This window comes from Leuresthes tenuis, unplaced genomic scaffold, assembly GCF_036924035.1.
Source record: "Leuresthes tenuis unplaced genomic scaffold, fLeuTen1.0.hap1 SCAF_17, whole genome shotgun sequence".
NCBI classification, from domain to species: Eukaryota; Metazoa; Chordata; class Actinopteri; order Atheriniformes; family Atherinopsidae; genus Leuresthes; species Leuresthes tenuis.
The window spans coordinates 17,380,145-17,393,183 of NW_027325371.1; the positions used below are offsets into that span (position 1 = coordinate 17,380,145).

Consider the following 13,039-nt stretch of genomic DNA (forward strand, 5'->3'; position numbering starts at 1 on the left):
TTATTTTACTTGCAGTAGCTTTTTTCACCTGCAGGTGGCAGCCGAGGTTCAAATTAACTTTGCTTCTTGCCTCTCAGCTCTGCTCCAGCTGGGCCTCATGCTGAAACACTCATTCCGAATATGAAATTAACTTTGGGGTGAGAAGAAAACTTGTGACTCCTGCTCAGATTACAGCCCATGTCTTGTGAGCACAGTTCACACGAGTCCGGTGGTTGATCAAGTTTAACCCAAATTTCAAATGTACTTTTTAGTCAAATCTTATGTCTGGTCGTATTTCCCTTATACATAATGCTGCTCCAACTTAAACTATGTCACAATTCAGACACAAATATGAGAGTGAATAATACATGTTCATCTTTCATCCCCTCGCTGGATCAAATAAGTCTGGAGTTCATTTCTCTGGGTCTTACTAGCGTTACCTTAGTACAGCTAAAAGACAGATTGTATTTGTTAGGATCTGCAACAATACAAGGGATTTCTTGTTGCTAGAGAACATGATTTTCAGTACTGCTGACAGAAAGAGGAAATGGATTGGATGGAATTGTCAATATAATCAATGTACATCTGCGCTTCAGTAAAAAAAAAAAGAAAAAGAAAACTTAAATATTGTTTTTATCATTCATTAATACTTTCTAAATGGTGTCTGTTGTACAGTTCTATGTATGATCTTTCACTGGGTTTTATTCCTGTTTTTCCCGTCTCTCTTTTCTCAATGATTTACTCTCTGTTCTTTCTTCCTGGTTCCCACGCTCATAGACTGATCATTAGCGGGTAGTTACTGTGGGAAATGATAAGAGAGCGTACTTATCGTGCACACTGTTAGGACATCAGCAAAGCCTAAAATCCGCTTGGGCTTCAATACAGAGCAGTATATTGAGCTAAATTACACAAAATTTACCCGTGAATGTTTTTATTTTCACATGGATCAGTCTGGCTCAATCAGCCTTATGATGCTTTAACACTGAAGGGATGGTTTTGTTCTCAATACACTCACTGTGTGTCTATATTTCTGCCGATGTGATGAATCATTTCAGCAAATAGTGAAAGGCGGTTGCATGAGTAGTACTGATTTCAGTACACAGGGGGCAGTGTGGAGCCAAAAGCAGCGTCTGCCTTGATAATTGTGAGGTGAAGGGAGAAAAAAAAGCCACTCCTGAGAACGAATTGCAGAGCCACCAAGAACTACTCTGCAGCCTAACGAAGCAGGATCTAGTAGAAATGGCTGACACACAGAGAGATGAATTTGAGCTGTTGACTCTAATTATGTTTTTCATCAAAGCAATTGGCACTGGATTGAAGGGACACTGTATTGATCAGTTGTAATTCTCCTCCCTTCGCTGTCAGGGGCAGATCAGAGTTCAGGGACACTGGCAAAATAGCACTCACGGGAATTAAGGGGAGCTGGTATCTATGTCATGGACACTCCAGCAGGGAAAATGCGGTGGGATATGGAATTAAGATCGTAAAGGTGCCCTCTCCCTTGGAACTGCACCCATGCTAAGATTATATATTTGGAAGGAACCGGTTCATAAGACACGTTGATTCGTCAAACACAAGGAGTTGTTGGATATAAGATTAAAACGAATATAAACCAATTCGCAAAAAAGTGACACACTCGTTTGAGAGCGTTTTTAACTGTAGATTTGAGACTTGATGCACATTAGAGGAAATGGAAGCAACTCTAAGATTTGTATCTGACCTGGTAAAGATTAAAGTGATGTCACTCATGAGCTGTTTTTAGATTTTATATCCCAGATATTCCTAGAGATGAAAGTAATTCCTGAAGACAAGCTCTCTCCATTCTCCTTTTGTGGATGTCCACCAAGTTTGTTTCCAGTCAGGACAATTACCACTGCTGAAGTAGAACCACTGGTAATGTAGCCTATGTCGCCAGGCTCTAGTGACACAATGCAGTCCTATTATTTTACATTAAACTAGTCGGCTGAAAATAGTCTGATTTACATTTTTTAAAAGATTACTTCAATTTTATTCATACTATTAACAGGACACATTAAATAGTAGCTGCTCTCTACTCCAAACAATTTTATTTATGATTTTTGCCCCTAAATTTAATGTTTTTTATGAAACTTTTCACAATCACTCATTTGTCACTGGATTGGGCTGAAATTTTTACTGGGCACCCATGAAACTCCAAGGATAATCTGCAACTTAGCTGTTGGATATTGCTCTGTATATTTTGCAGTATTCAATTTATCAACAGCTCAGAAGAGCTCAAAGAGTCGAAACTAATATGATTGTAGTGCCTACATCTGTAGAGGATCTGTTTCAGATTTCTCCTCCCGTACACAAGATACATTTTTCAGCGAAGGTATAGCAGCATATCTGCAAGCAAGAGGACGCTGGACACTGTAAGAGTTGATGAGGCTGCTTCACAAGGCAAAAGGTGCACAGCCAACACCCACGCTGCTGTACACATACAGTATTCTGCTGTTACTGCACTCTCTTCTCTGCTGGCCCTACACATGCATTACTTCCCTCTCGTTTGCACGCAGACACCTACATGTTATATCCAATTAGCACATACTCTGTACATGCATAAATGTCACACATGCATATAAAGCCACATTCATGCATGCACAAGCAGATCCATTCACTTGCTAAAGTGTCCTCTGAGACGATTTGGCATGCTACCCTCTTTACAGCTCTCCTAAGCTGGTGTTTGATGGTCACTTTAACAGGCATCATCTAATATTTATTGACCTGCTCTTCTGAGAGTTTAATGCTGGGTCTGTGCTGTGGTTAACCTCTTTGAGGTTCGTGTGCAATAATGCTTTGACAGCAGCTGCTCTCTGACATCTTGGGCTTTTCTCACACTTTGAGCTCTCTTGGAAGCTCTTCTTCTGTTCTGCTTTGAATGCTGCTTGCTCGTCATATTTATGTGAGCTGTTTATCATGCAAATAATTCTCTCTCTTGTCGCAATGGCGTCACAAAGTATTGGCTGTGTTTTCAGCATAATTTGGTCATTCGTCTGTATGTCGGCAAGAAAACTACCTGGCTGAATTTCATGAAACTCGGTGGAGAGATGGAGCATGGGCGAGGAATAAATCATGAAATTTAAAAAGGAGCTGAAAAATTATTTGCCTACCATTTTCAGTCGACATGTATAATTCTCTGTTAAATCACAGGAAATATTTTTCCTAGGAAATGTGAAGACCTACACTTTTTGTGCTCGAAGCCTCTAAATGACAATGCCCCATCTGCCCCATAGACACGAGTAAACCAGAAGTGACACTTATTTAATAACTTGTATATTCACTTTTTCTTACACAACAAACGCAAGTGTCATATTGATGTATGCAGGATAGGCTTGCAGTGCTCACGCTTGCAAAACTGTGTCAATTAGAGTTATGTCTTTTCCCTAAAGCAGCACGAGAAGAATGTGTGGACCTTGAAACAGTGCTTCTGGCTTGTTTTGAAGCACACCAACCTTTGTTATGCTCATTCCTGGAGTTGAAACTTCCTTGGAGTGCCTGGTTTTCAGCCAGGTACCACATCACATGCCAACTAAATAATAACGTTGCTAAAGTGCAGGTATATGATCGTGGAAAAAATATGATCATGATCTGCGCTGCATAGATTGTTTGTGGAGACTGAAGCTGTGATTCCTGTATTAAACGAAGGAAACATGTTTATATACTCCAGACATTTACTTTAGTGCTCTGTGTCATAGCGAATGGGAAATGCACAACTCTACAACAGCAGAATGTTCATCCATGTTGGGTTATTTTTCAGAGTTTGAAGTGTAAGTTATAATCTTTCTGTTAGCATCCTTGCCTCACAGTAAAAGCCTCAGTTGGCCATCTCAGTCCTGTTTCAGTGTTTCACAGTGTTACTGTGTTTATTCATCACAGATATATATGAAAATATACCCTATTCTTATTAAGTCCAGTAACATTACCCTATTTTGTTGCTCAACATTTTTGGTGTCTTCTGGAGGTGCTTTTGTCAGTCTCTTCAGCAAATCCCTATTCATGGCTCTGCGTGTGCAATGCTCAGATGGATGTTTGTTTTCCTAGTGCCGCTTTAAACAGCAGTAGTTTGAGACAAAGTTTTTGTGAATTTTCATCTGACTGGGATAGAATCCTGCACCTAACCTCCACATGGCAACCTCAGGGGCCACTTGGAACACAGTTTATAAACATTTGATATTCAGTTTCAACAATTTAGCAGTTGGCAAAACACAGACAGTGTCAGGAATTTTGCTCCAATTTCTCCAGGAATTACATGCTCTTTCTTGCACTTGCCAAACAACAACTTTTCTTTTCCAGTTATGAGTGGAACCACCCGTGAAGACCAAATAGTTATGATGACTCATTGACTGAGTAATATGTTAGTCCATATGGATTTGCAATAATGTACCTTTTCCACTCATTCAGGGCATGGGGATCAGTGAATATGCTAATCTGAACCCTCCCACATCTCCGCCCGTCAGCAGATGACACTGCCTGCCCTATCTACTCTGCTCTCTTTGTGTTATGCTCTGTTTAGTACTTCTATTATTTTGTAATATATTAAGCCATAAATGTTTGAAACGGAAAGACGAAGCTAAATTATACATGGTAGCATGGTAGCACGGTAGCGGAAATACCACAATGTAGGTTCACTTTAGTAGTAGTTCACTTTATATCACTCTCTACATTATTTGGAATGCACTGGCTGCCAGGTGGTTGGATCTTAGCTCTCCTGGCCAACTCGGCTGTGGCTCCCAGCTTGTTTGTGGCCAAGAGCCACAGCTACTCACTCATCCTTGCTTTTATCATCTTTTCTAGCTAGCTTGTGCTAAACTATCCTCTAGTCTTACCTAACTTTTCATTTTATTGTCTCCTCACTGCGCATGAAAAAAGTCCTACCCAGTAGTAGTCAAGATTGGTTTTTCCAGTATTTCCCATAAAGCTTGCGTCTGACCTCGCTTATCTGAGACTGTAGGCGGTGCTTTGCAGAAATCCTCAGCCAGAGCTTTGATGGTGGATTTTGCTCACAACAATTCTTGCAAAACATAAAAAAAAAAATGTTTCAAAGCATAAACACTTAAATTTTATTAGGGGGGGCTTTGGTTGTTGTTAAGTGGCACCAAGTTGAGGCAGATAATTGATTCTCAGTATAAGATCAGGTCTTGTGAGCAATATATTTTTTATAGTGAATTACATTTGCCTACTTAGTTTGTTTCTGTGTTGAAGAAAGTTCCTGTGTGCAGATTGCTGCCCCAGCATGCTGCCTAATACACAGCTGCCCCACTTCTGGTAATTGGACGTGACCTCACAACTTCACCAGCATTGATAATTATGGACACACACAATTTGACACACACTCTAATCGCAGGAAGGATTAATGTTTGAACTGGCAACCGTCAGTCAGTCTACATGGTCACCACAGACAGATCTGGCAACCACAAGGTCGTAATCCCCAATACAATAAAGGGTCATGATTGTTATTGTTATGACTTGGTCATTTCAAGGGAGTTTTCCTTTTTAATCTTTATTTCATTGCTCAGAGGGAGCACTTCCCAAGTTCATGTCACACAAACATGAATTGATTTTAATGTCACTGAATGCAGCCTCTGAAATAAATCCATCTTCACGACAGAATGAGCAGTACAACATTGCATTGGTGTACAAAGATGTGGTGAATGGTTATATTGTTTTTTAGCAATATTTTGTATTGCACTAAGTAAAAACAGAATGATCCCTGCGGTAGCAAAGAGCCAAAGTACAGTGTGACTATGAGGAGATCAAGTCAAGTAATTAAATTATGATAATTTGTAAAAACAGTGAAAGTGGAATAAATGTTAGTTCTGTTCAGAATAAAGATATTTTAACGTTTATTTTAGAGTAACTGATTTGCTATTAAAATTTGTTCAACAGATCTATATTATTTAACAATACATTTTCTCCCTTTTGTATGCGAAAAATCTATATAATTAAATTTAATCTGTTGTCTTTTTCCATTGTGTATGTTTTTGTTTCAGTCTCTGGATACCACTTTAACCTTATGTCTTGCATTCATCCTAACGGAAATTTCTGAATGTTGTTATAACTGAAAATTCTATTTGAAAGTTGTTCTGACTCCCTTTTGTCTAACAATTTCCCTCATTCCGTCTGTTTCTACTTTCAGTCAAAGAGGGCAGGAATCTGGTTCCCATGGACCCAAATGGTCTGTCAGACCCCTATGTGAAACTTAAACTGATCCCAGATCCCCGCAGCGAGAGCAAACAGAAGACCAAGACCATAAAGTGCTGCCTCAACCCAACCTGGAATGAAACCTTTAAATTGTAAGACTTTACCACAGCAAGTTTGGTGGTTTCTTATTTCATTTATTTCTGCCTATGTTGGTCTTTTCCTTTGTTTCTTTGTGCTCTTTTATCTCTCCCCCTCACTCAGCGCAGTGTTTTGAGACCATCCCATTATGCTTGTTTTTCCAAGCAAGCGTAACCGCCGGCATTCAGATAAAAACATCTGGCTTCTCGTATTTGTAAAATCTTGCTTGTGGGGTTGTTTGCTGCAGTTGGCTCCAATAGCATTATTTCTAAGCCTTATTGCGATTAGCATGGAGGAGGGTTGAAATTAGCAACTCCAGGCATCTTGGTGCAGATGTTCACGCTGAGGGGCACTTTTCCTATCATATCATATAATTTTCTTATCGTAAGAAATGATAGAAGAGTGTTACTTAACTGCTTCATGTAAGTTGTGTTTATGGATGTATGTAAGACAGGACAGGTGAACAGCCATTCAGAAAGCTGATACAATATTTTTATTTGCTCTATGTAGGTAATGAGATACGTGATTATTATGTATATCAAAGAAATATAGGCACTCACAAAATGTTACTTGAGGGCAATAATGGTAATGGCTAATGCAGGACTGCTCGCATGTATTTTTTAAAGTCAGAACACTTCACTGAAAACCGCCCACTTCTATCTCAAGTATCTGCGCTTGTGTGTCTCTCAGCCACCTGAAGGAGTACGATAAGGACCGCCGCCTGTCAGTGGAGGTGTGGGACTGGGACTTGACCAGTCGCAATGACTTCATGGGATCATTGTCCTTCGGCATCTCAGAGCTCCAGAAACAAGGAGTGGATGGATGGTAAGATGAAAAGAGGAGGGAAGGGATGAATGGAGGGGGCGGAGAAATGTGAGGCATTGAAACCAGTGGAAGAGGAGGAGGTGGAAGAGTGAAGGTGACCTTGTTCATTACTGCACCATAGGAGAAATACTTCAGTTGAAACTCCTCTTTTTAGTCTGGTTATAGTCGGTGCCAGAGCAACTCTACCCCTTCTCTTTATCTCTGCTTCTTCATCTCTCCACCACCCTCCCTCCCTCTGTGTCTGTAGCCCAGTCTCTATCTCTCTCCGTCTTCCTGTGTTTTTGCTGACACTGCCTGTCAGGGTTTTTAATGAAATGCCAGGATTTTAGGTGGAATGGTGGAGGTGGGGAGATGCCATTATGCACCTGATATTCAAAGTGAGCCTGGGAAAATGCTGGTTTTCCTTTTATCCACCTTTGTGCAACTTTATAGCTGCTCAAAGTTGGATGACAAAAAAAATGTGAAAGAAAAATGATAAGGGAAAAAATGTCAAAAATGTGTCAAAATATGTTTATAAAAGCCCAGCATGGCTCTGTATATTTAGTTTTTATTGCAAGATAAGGGGCAGTTAACTGAAGTCAGTGGCAGATTTGCTTTATGTAAGCAATTTTGACTGCCTAAAAACAGTAAAAAATGTATCCTTAAAGTCAGTGTAGAGCAAATTCAGAAGCTTGGATGGAAACACATTGTAGATGTTAGAAAAACGTGCAAAAAGACTGAGATTTGACAGTTTCTCTTATCAGACTCTCTGTTGGAAAGTTCAGAAACCTTGATTCCATGATTTATTATTGTTAATTTAATCCAACCCCACCTCTAACACTGTAATGTTCTGGCGAGGTGTACCAAAATGCACTAGCCTCTAGCTCGCCAGCTATTGCTTTGTATCTGACCACCAGCAAACTGTTGTGCCTTCATTATATAAATGCATGTTCCCCAGAGGCCAAAATTAGCAGAACTTCAACTGCCTTCTTAAATTCAGAAGAATAATGAGATGAAGAACTGGATTAATTTTCTGAAGAGCACAGTTGCAAGGCAGCTTGGTGGATTGAGTGACCATTAAGGAACAGTGTGTGCTTGCATTTGCAGAAGAGCCAACACTGCACCCAGAGCTTAGAGAGCTAAAGAACAGGGGTCACTGGACTAACTATGGTCAGTGCATTCTCAGAGCATTGATTTTGTGAACAGTCAGGGATAGAGAGTTTTGAATCACTACAAACACTAACCTTCCTTTTTTGAATGCTCATTTTTACCAAGTTACCTAAACAATTAATAACTGGTGTGTGCATTTGTGATCTCAAATCGGAGTTCTTGGCTTGGTTAAAACTCTGATCTGAGATCTGCCAGTCAGTGTCCAAAGCGATCACACCTCTGAAATCTTAGAGCAGAGAGCTCTGTTCATTTTCTTATGAGTTTTAATCCTGATTTTATATACTTGGTGATTGTTTAATCATTCATGTTAAGCTGGGTAGTTAACCTATTTTTCTGTGATATGCCAAATTTAGAATGTATATATGCTGTATATTCTGCTTTAATTAGACTGTTGTTTGTCATGTAGTGTCAAACACTAAATGATGCTGCACCATATCTGTGGGGTGTGTAAAAAGGACAGTTTGTTCTGTTTGTTACCATATCTCCTTTAAAGGTTACATCGTAGTTGTGTCCTCAGATTGTTTCAGCTTAAGTTTAAGGCAGCAGTTTAACATTTCTATTGTGTAACATTATTGATTTGACTTCAATTGGTTTGACTGGAAATATCCCCCTCTTTAGGTTTAAGCTGCTCTCTCAGGAAGAAGGCGAGTACTTCAATGTTCCTGTGGCTCCAGAGGGGGAGGAGGGTAACGAGGAGCTACGGCAGAAATTTGAGGTGTGTATGTGTGCCTGCCTATGTTTGAATGTGTTGGTATGGCAGGTCTGCGAATGTGTGTGAGCAGGAAGCTGTGAGCTCTGTGTGTCTGGGTAAGGGCCACTCTGGGGGAGCTGTTAGCATTTGGCAGGCACACTTAGAGTACCATCCGGTCTGGCACACGGCAGGTCCAGACGTGTGTGAATGTGTGCATGTGTGTGTGGGCTGACCAGTAGGCCCATTCATTAACACATTTGGCAGTAGTGAGGATAACCTGGCTCAGTGATTCCCCGTCTTTTCCTTCCTTCTTCCTCTTCTCCTTCTGTCATGCTGACACCAAGCCACAAACATGACAGACTCATTTAGAAATCTGTTAGAGTTCCAGTATGTAACATTTAGGGGGTTGTATTAGCAAACATGCAATCCAGTATTCCTAACTGCTGTCCTTAGTGGACAATAGTGTGGGGAAAATAAGTTACTACAGCATCTGGCTGTAAATTCTGACTTTGTAAAACATGCTTAAAGGTGTTTGAACAGTGTTGTGTCCTTTCTTTTGTAAGTATTAAAGGAAAAAAGTAGACTGATCAGTTTAGCAGGATAGAGTCTTGTTATGGACCACCACCCCCCACCCCCACCCCAGTTTCCACCAAAAGTTTTCAAACACATGAGATCAAGACTGTATGATTTGGTTGGAAATCGAATTTCCTTCAGCTGGTATCTTGCAGTTCAGTCACATACATTGACTCCTGTTTCTGCCCTTTCTTATTTGTTGTGTATTTTCTATTTTCATTCATATTGCTTTGAGTTCTCTATCCTGATGCTTTGACATACTTGCTTGGTCAACAAGTATGTTACCCTCTAGAGTGGGTCTAAAAGTGAGGTATTTTCCTCTATAGCTTACAGGAGTTGTCTGAAATTTCTCTAAGTATGTGGAATAGCTTTTTTTTACTGATAGATAGATGGGAAGATTGACAGAGCCCTACGCTCATGTCTCATGTTCTCCGCTGCAGGCGCACGTGACGGTTTCACAGAATCTGCTTGCTTTATGTGATTGGCCTTTCATCCCCCATTTATTCCAATCATCCTCCTTCTCTTTCTCCTCATTTGCTTCCCTCTCCCAGTTATCTGTTTTGTCCTTTGTCTCCTTCAGTACCCCCCTGAGTGTTTGTCACTCTTTATCTGTTTTTCTTAGCCCCCGTTATCCTCAAGGTCATGGTCCTCAGACGCTCACTGAGACACATTCTCAAGGGGGCGGAAGGGGCGGGCGGGCGGGTATCTATTACACACACTCACACATACACAAAATCAAACCTCTGGAGCGAAGCACTTACAGAAAGAGCTTTGACGGAGAGCTTTCACACTGGTAGCATGAGTTGCAAGCACACACACTCATGTATGGTAGTGTTTGAAAGTTTTTGAACAGAATCTTCTGCACACATAAGGCCTCTTTTACATCAGCTAATGTTCATGAGTACATCGTCAGGAGTTCTCTGAACATGTGTCTACACATGTTATGTGCAAGGAACGAAAGCCCCAGCTCTTCAAAAAGGACATTGCTGCAGTTTGGTGTTTGTGGATGATATAAATGGATCTCTGTGGTTCATACATGTGTTATATGTGTCTTGGGAAGAGAAAACACTGGATTCCAGCAAAAGAATAATCTGTCAGACACTATGATGGCTTTAGTATCATGGTTTGGGACTGGTTTTGCTGCATATGGACCAGAACCAAAGAGAAATGTCAACATTTTATCACACACTTACAACTGATGCCACACAAACTGGTGAAACAAAGAAAAGGTTACAAGAAAAATGCAGTTAGCATTCTGGAAGGTTTTATCAGCAGTTAACAGAAATAAGATAGTTACTGTTGCTAAAGAAGGTCTAAAGTTGCTAAAGTTTTCCATATTTTCCCTATCACACATACTTTAATGAGGTTCTCTTATCTACTCTCAGGGGCTTGTATTAAAATATTCTTTCGGTCGTACTTATGCAAAAACATCAACAATTCCTCAGGGATCACAAACTTTCACTATACAACTAGCAGATAATGTCCACTGCATGTATGCCTTCTGGCACATGAGCCCGGTCAAACAGAAAATTAAATCTACGTATTTTGGCACTTGGCAAATTGCATTTTGATAGACGAAACTAACTAATAACTACTCATTAGTGCCCTTGATCTAGAAATGCAATAATCTGAGTATCGGTGCTTAAACTGGGTAGATGCATACCAAAACTGAAAACAGTTAATCACACCCTTCTCTTCACATTCATCATTTTGTATGATAATGTTTTATGATGTAAACAAAATTTGCTCAGACACATGGCTGTAGAGAGAGAGGCAAAACAAGGCAAGCATCATTAATCTTCGAAAGCTTTTAGAATGTTGCCTTTAGCACGCTCTGCTGCTTACAAATACCTCTACTATTCCTGCTATAAGTATGTGTTTATGTGACAACAGATGGAGACAGATAGCGGCTTTCATCCATTGATGAGTCGACAACCATATGGGTTGCTTCGCACACATGCACAACTGACACAACAGACATTGCAGGGAGGAGTGGAGTCATTGGAGAAGTAGAGTAGTGGCAGTGGAGAAATAGTATACAGAGCCTCTGTGTGGATCATCAATTTAAGATAAAATCAGTAAAGATAAGACGTACTCCTCCTGTACTTAAGTTCCTGAGTGTTTAGTTGTGTTCATATTAATTGGGGTTAACCTAAGAAGAGCTTGCTAAAACAGAGGTGCGGCTCTAAAAAGAATAGCATCGGATTATAGTCGCAGTTCCTTTCGTCAGAGACAGGAGAGGAGACTGACAATGAGAATAAACTGAGAGATTGTTGGAATGAAGTACAGAGTGAACTGAGACAGACAAGGGGTGATGTAAATGAATAAATTAGGAGTCAGAGACGTAGGCCTTCTTAAAATTTAGTCTGAAAACGGATTTATTTAGAGAATGATGATTAAATGATTGAAGTGCTGAAATGAGGAAAGTGGCGACTGTCATCACGGAAAAGAATGGCAGACTCCGAGGGAGGGAAAAAGTTCTGGAAAGAGGGGCATGGAGTGTGAAATATTTGTGCAGAATAGAATAAATGGAATCGAAAAGAAGAAAAACTTCAACTTTTTGGTGTTTTAAAAAAAAAACAAAAACACTGAATTAGAAAAATGTTTTTCTGTGTGAAATCTTTGCAAGCCTCTCACATATTTTGTTCAGTGTTGCTTAAAGAGTACAATTTCACATTTAATGCCATCAGTGTTGTCAGTGAACTGTTACAGGACTGACCTTTGTCTGAAAATGTTCTCCCAATGTCACAACTTTTAATCTTTCTCTGAGCAAACTGACCAACCAGGCCAAACTGAGCTATTCGGAAGGTGGGCCTTAAAGTAACAGTACTGTTTTAGACTGCACATGACAAGAGGTGCATCAGCTCTGTACAGTATGGAAGAAAAAAAGATTTTTGAACACCAAAATGTAATGATTAACCTGTAATGAAAATAATGACTCTTTAAATGCAACAAATTACACTGTACAGTGAGATGGACTCTAAAATTAGGCTTAGCTGCATTAGATCTGCACACCACCTTCACTTTCTCATCGTACATAAAATGTTCAACCTGTAGTTTTTTGCGAATTTGTAATGTTTTGTACCCATTGTCTCTCTCCTCCATCTAGAGGGCTAAAATTGCGGTGGGCAAGAGCACTGAAGGCAAGTCGGCCAATGCTGCGTCCCGGTTCGACTCCAACGGCAACCAAGATCGCATAAGGCTGTCTGACTTCAACTTTCTGATGGTACTGGGAAAGGGCAGCTTTGGCAAGGTAGGAGCAAGGTGTTGATTAGTGTGTATGTCGCCTTTTGTCTGTTTAGGCCATACACGCATTAGTACATTGCTGTTAATCTGACTCATCATTACCTGCACATGGTATTTTGCATGACACAAACAGGACAGTTCATATATTCTGTTTTTGTTTTTTTTTCAAAACAACAGCCTATGTGGCCACAAGACTAGAACTGTGGTGCAACAGTGGAGCTTTCATTTTTAAGCACTAACCCATCCTGTGCTCCCAAGGAACATAGTGTATGCAAGGCA

The 13,039-nt window shown here is 40.2% G+C and overlaps 1 protein-coding gene across 2 annotated transcripts in view; it reads left to right on the top strand.

Moving 5' to 3' along the window:
* Positions 1 to 13,039, top strand: part of prkcbb (protein kinase C, beta b) — a 91,728-nt gene that overhangs the window by 35,080 nt on the left and 43,609 nt on the right. For both annotated transcript variants that reach the window (XM_072368146.1, XM_072368145.1), the window contains exons 6-9: positions 6,134 to 6,290; positions 6,967 to 7,101; positions 8,869 to 8,965; positions 12,624 to 12,767. In XM_072368146.1, the coding sequence (XP_072224247.1) occupies positions 6,134 to 6,290; positions 6,967 to 7,101; positions 8,869 to 8,965; positions 12,624 to 12,767 (533 nt within the window). The remainder of the gene's footprint in view (positions 1 to 6,133; positions 6,291 to 6,966; positions 7,102 to 8,868; positions 8,966 to 12,623; positions 12,768 to 13,039) is intronic.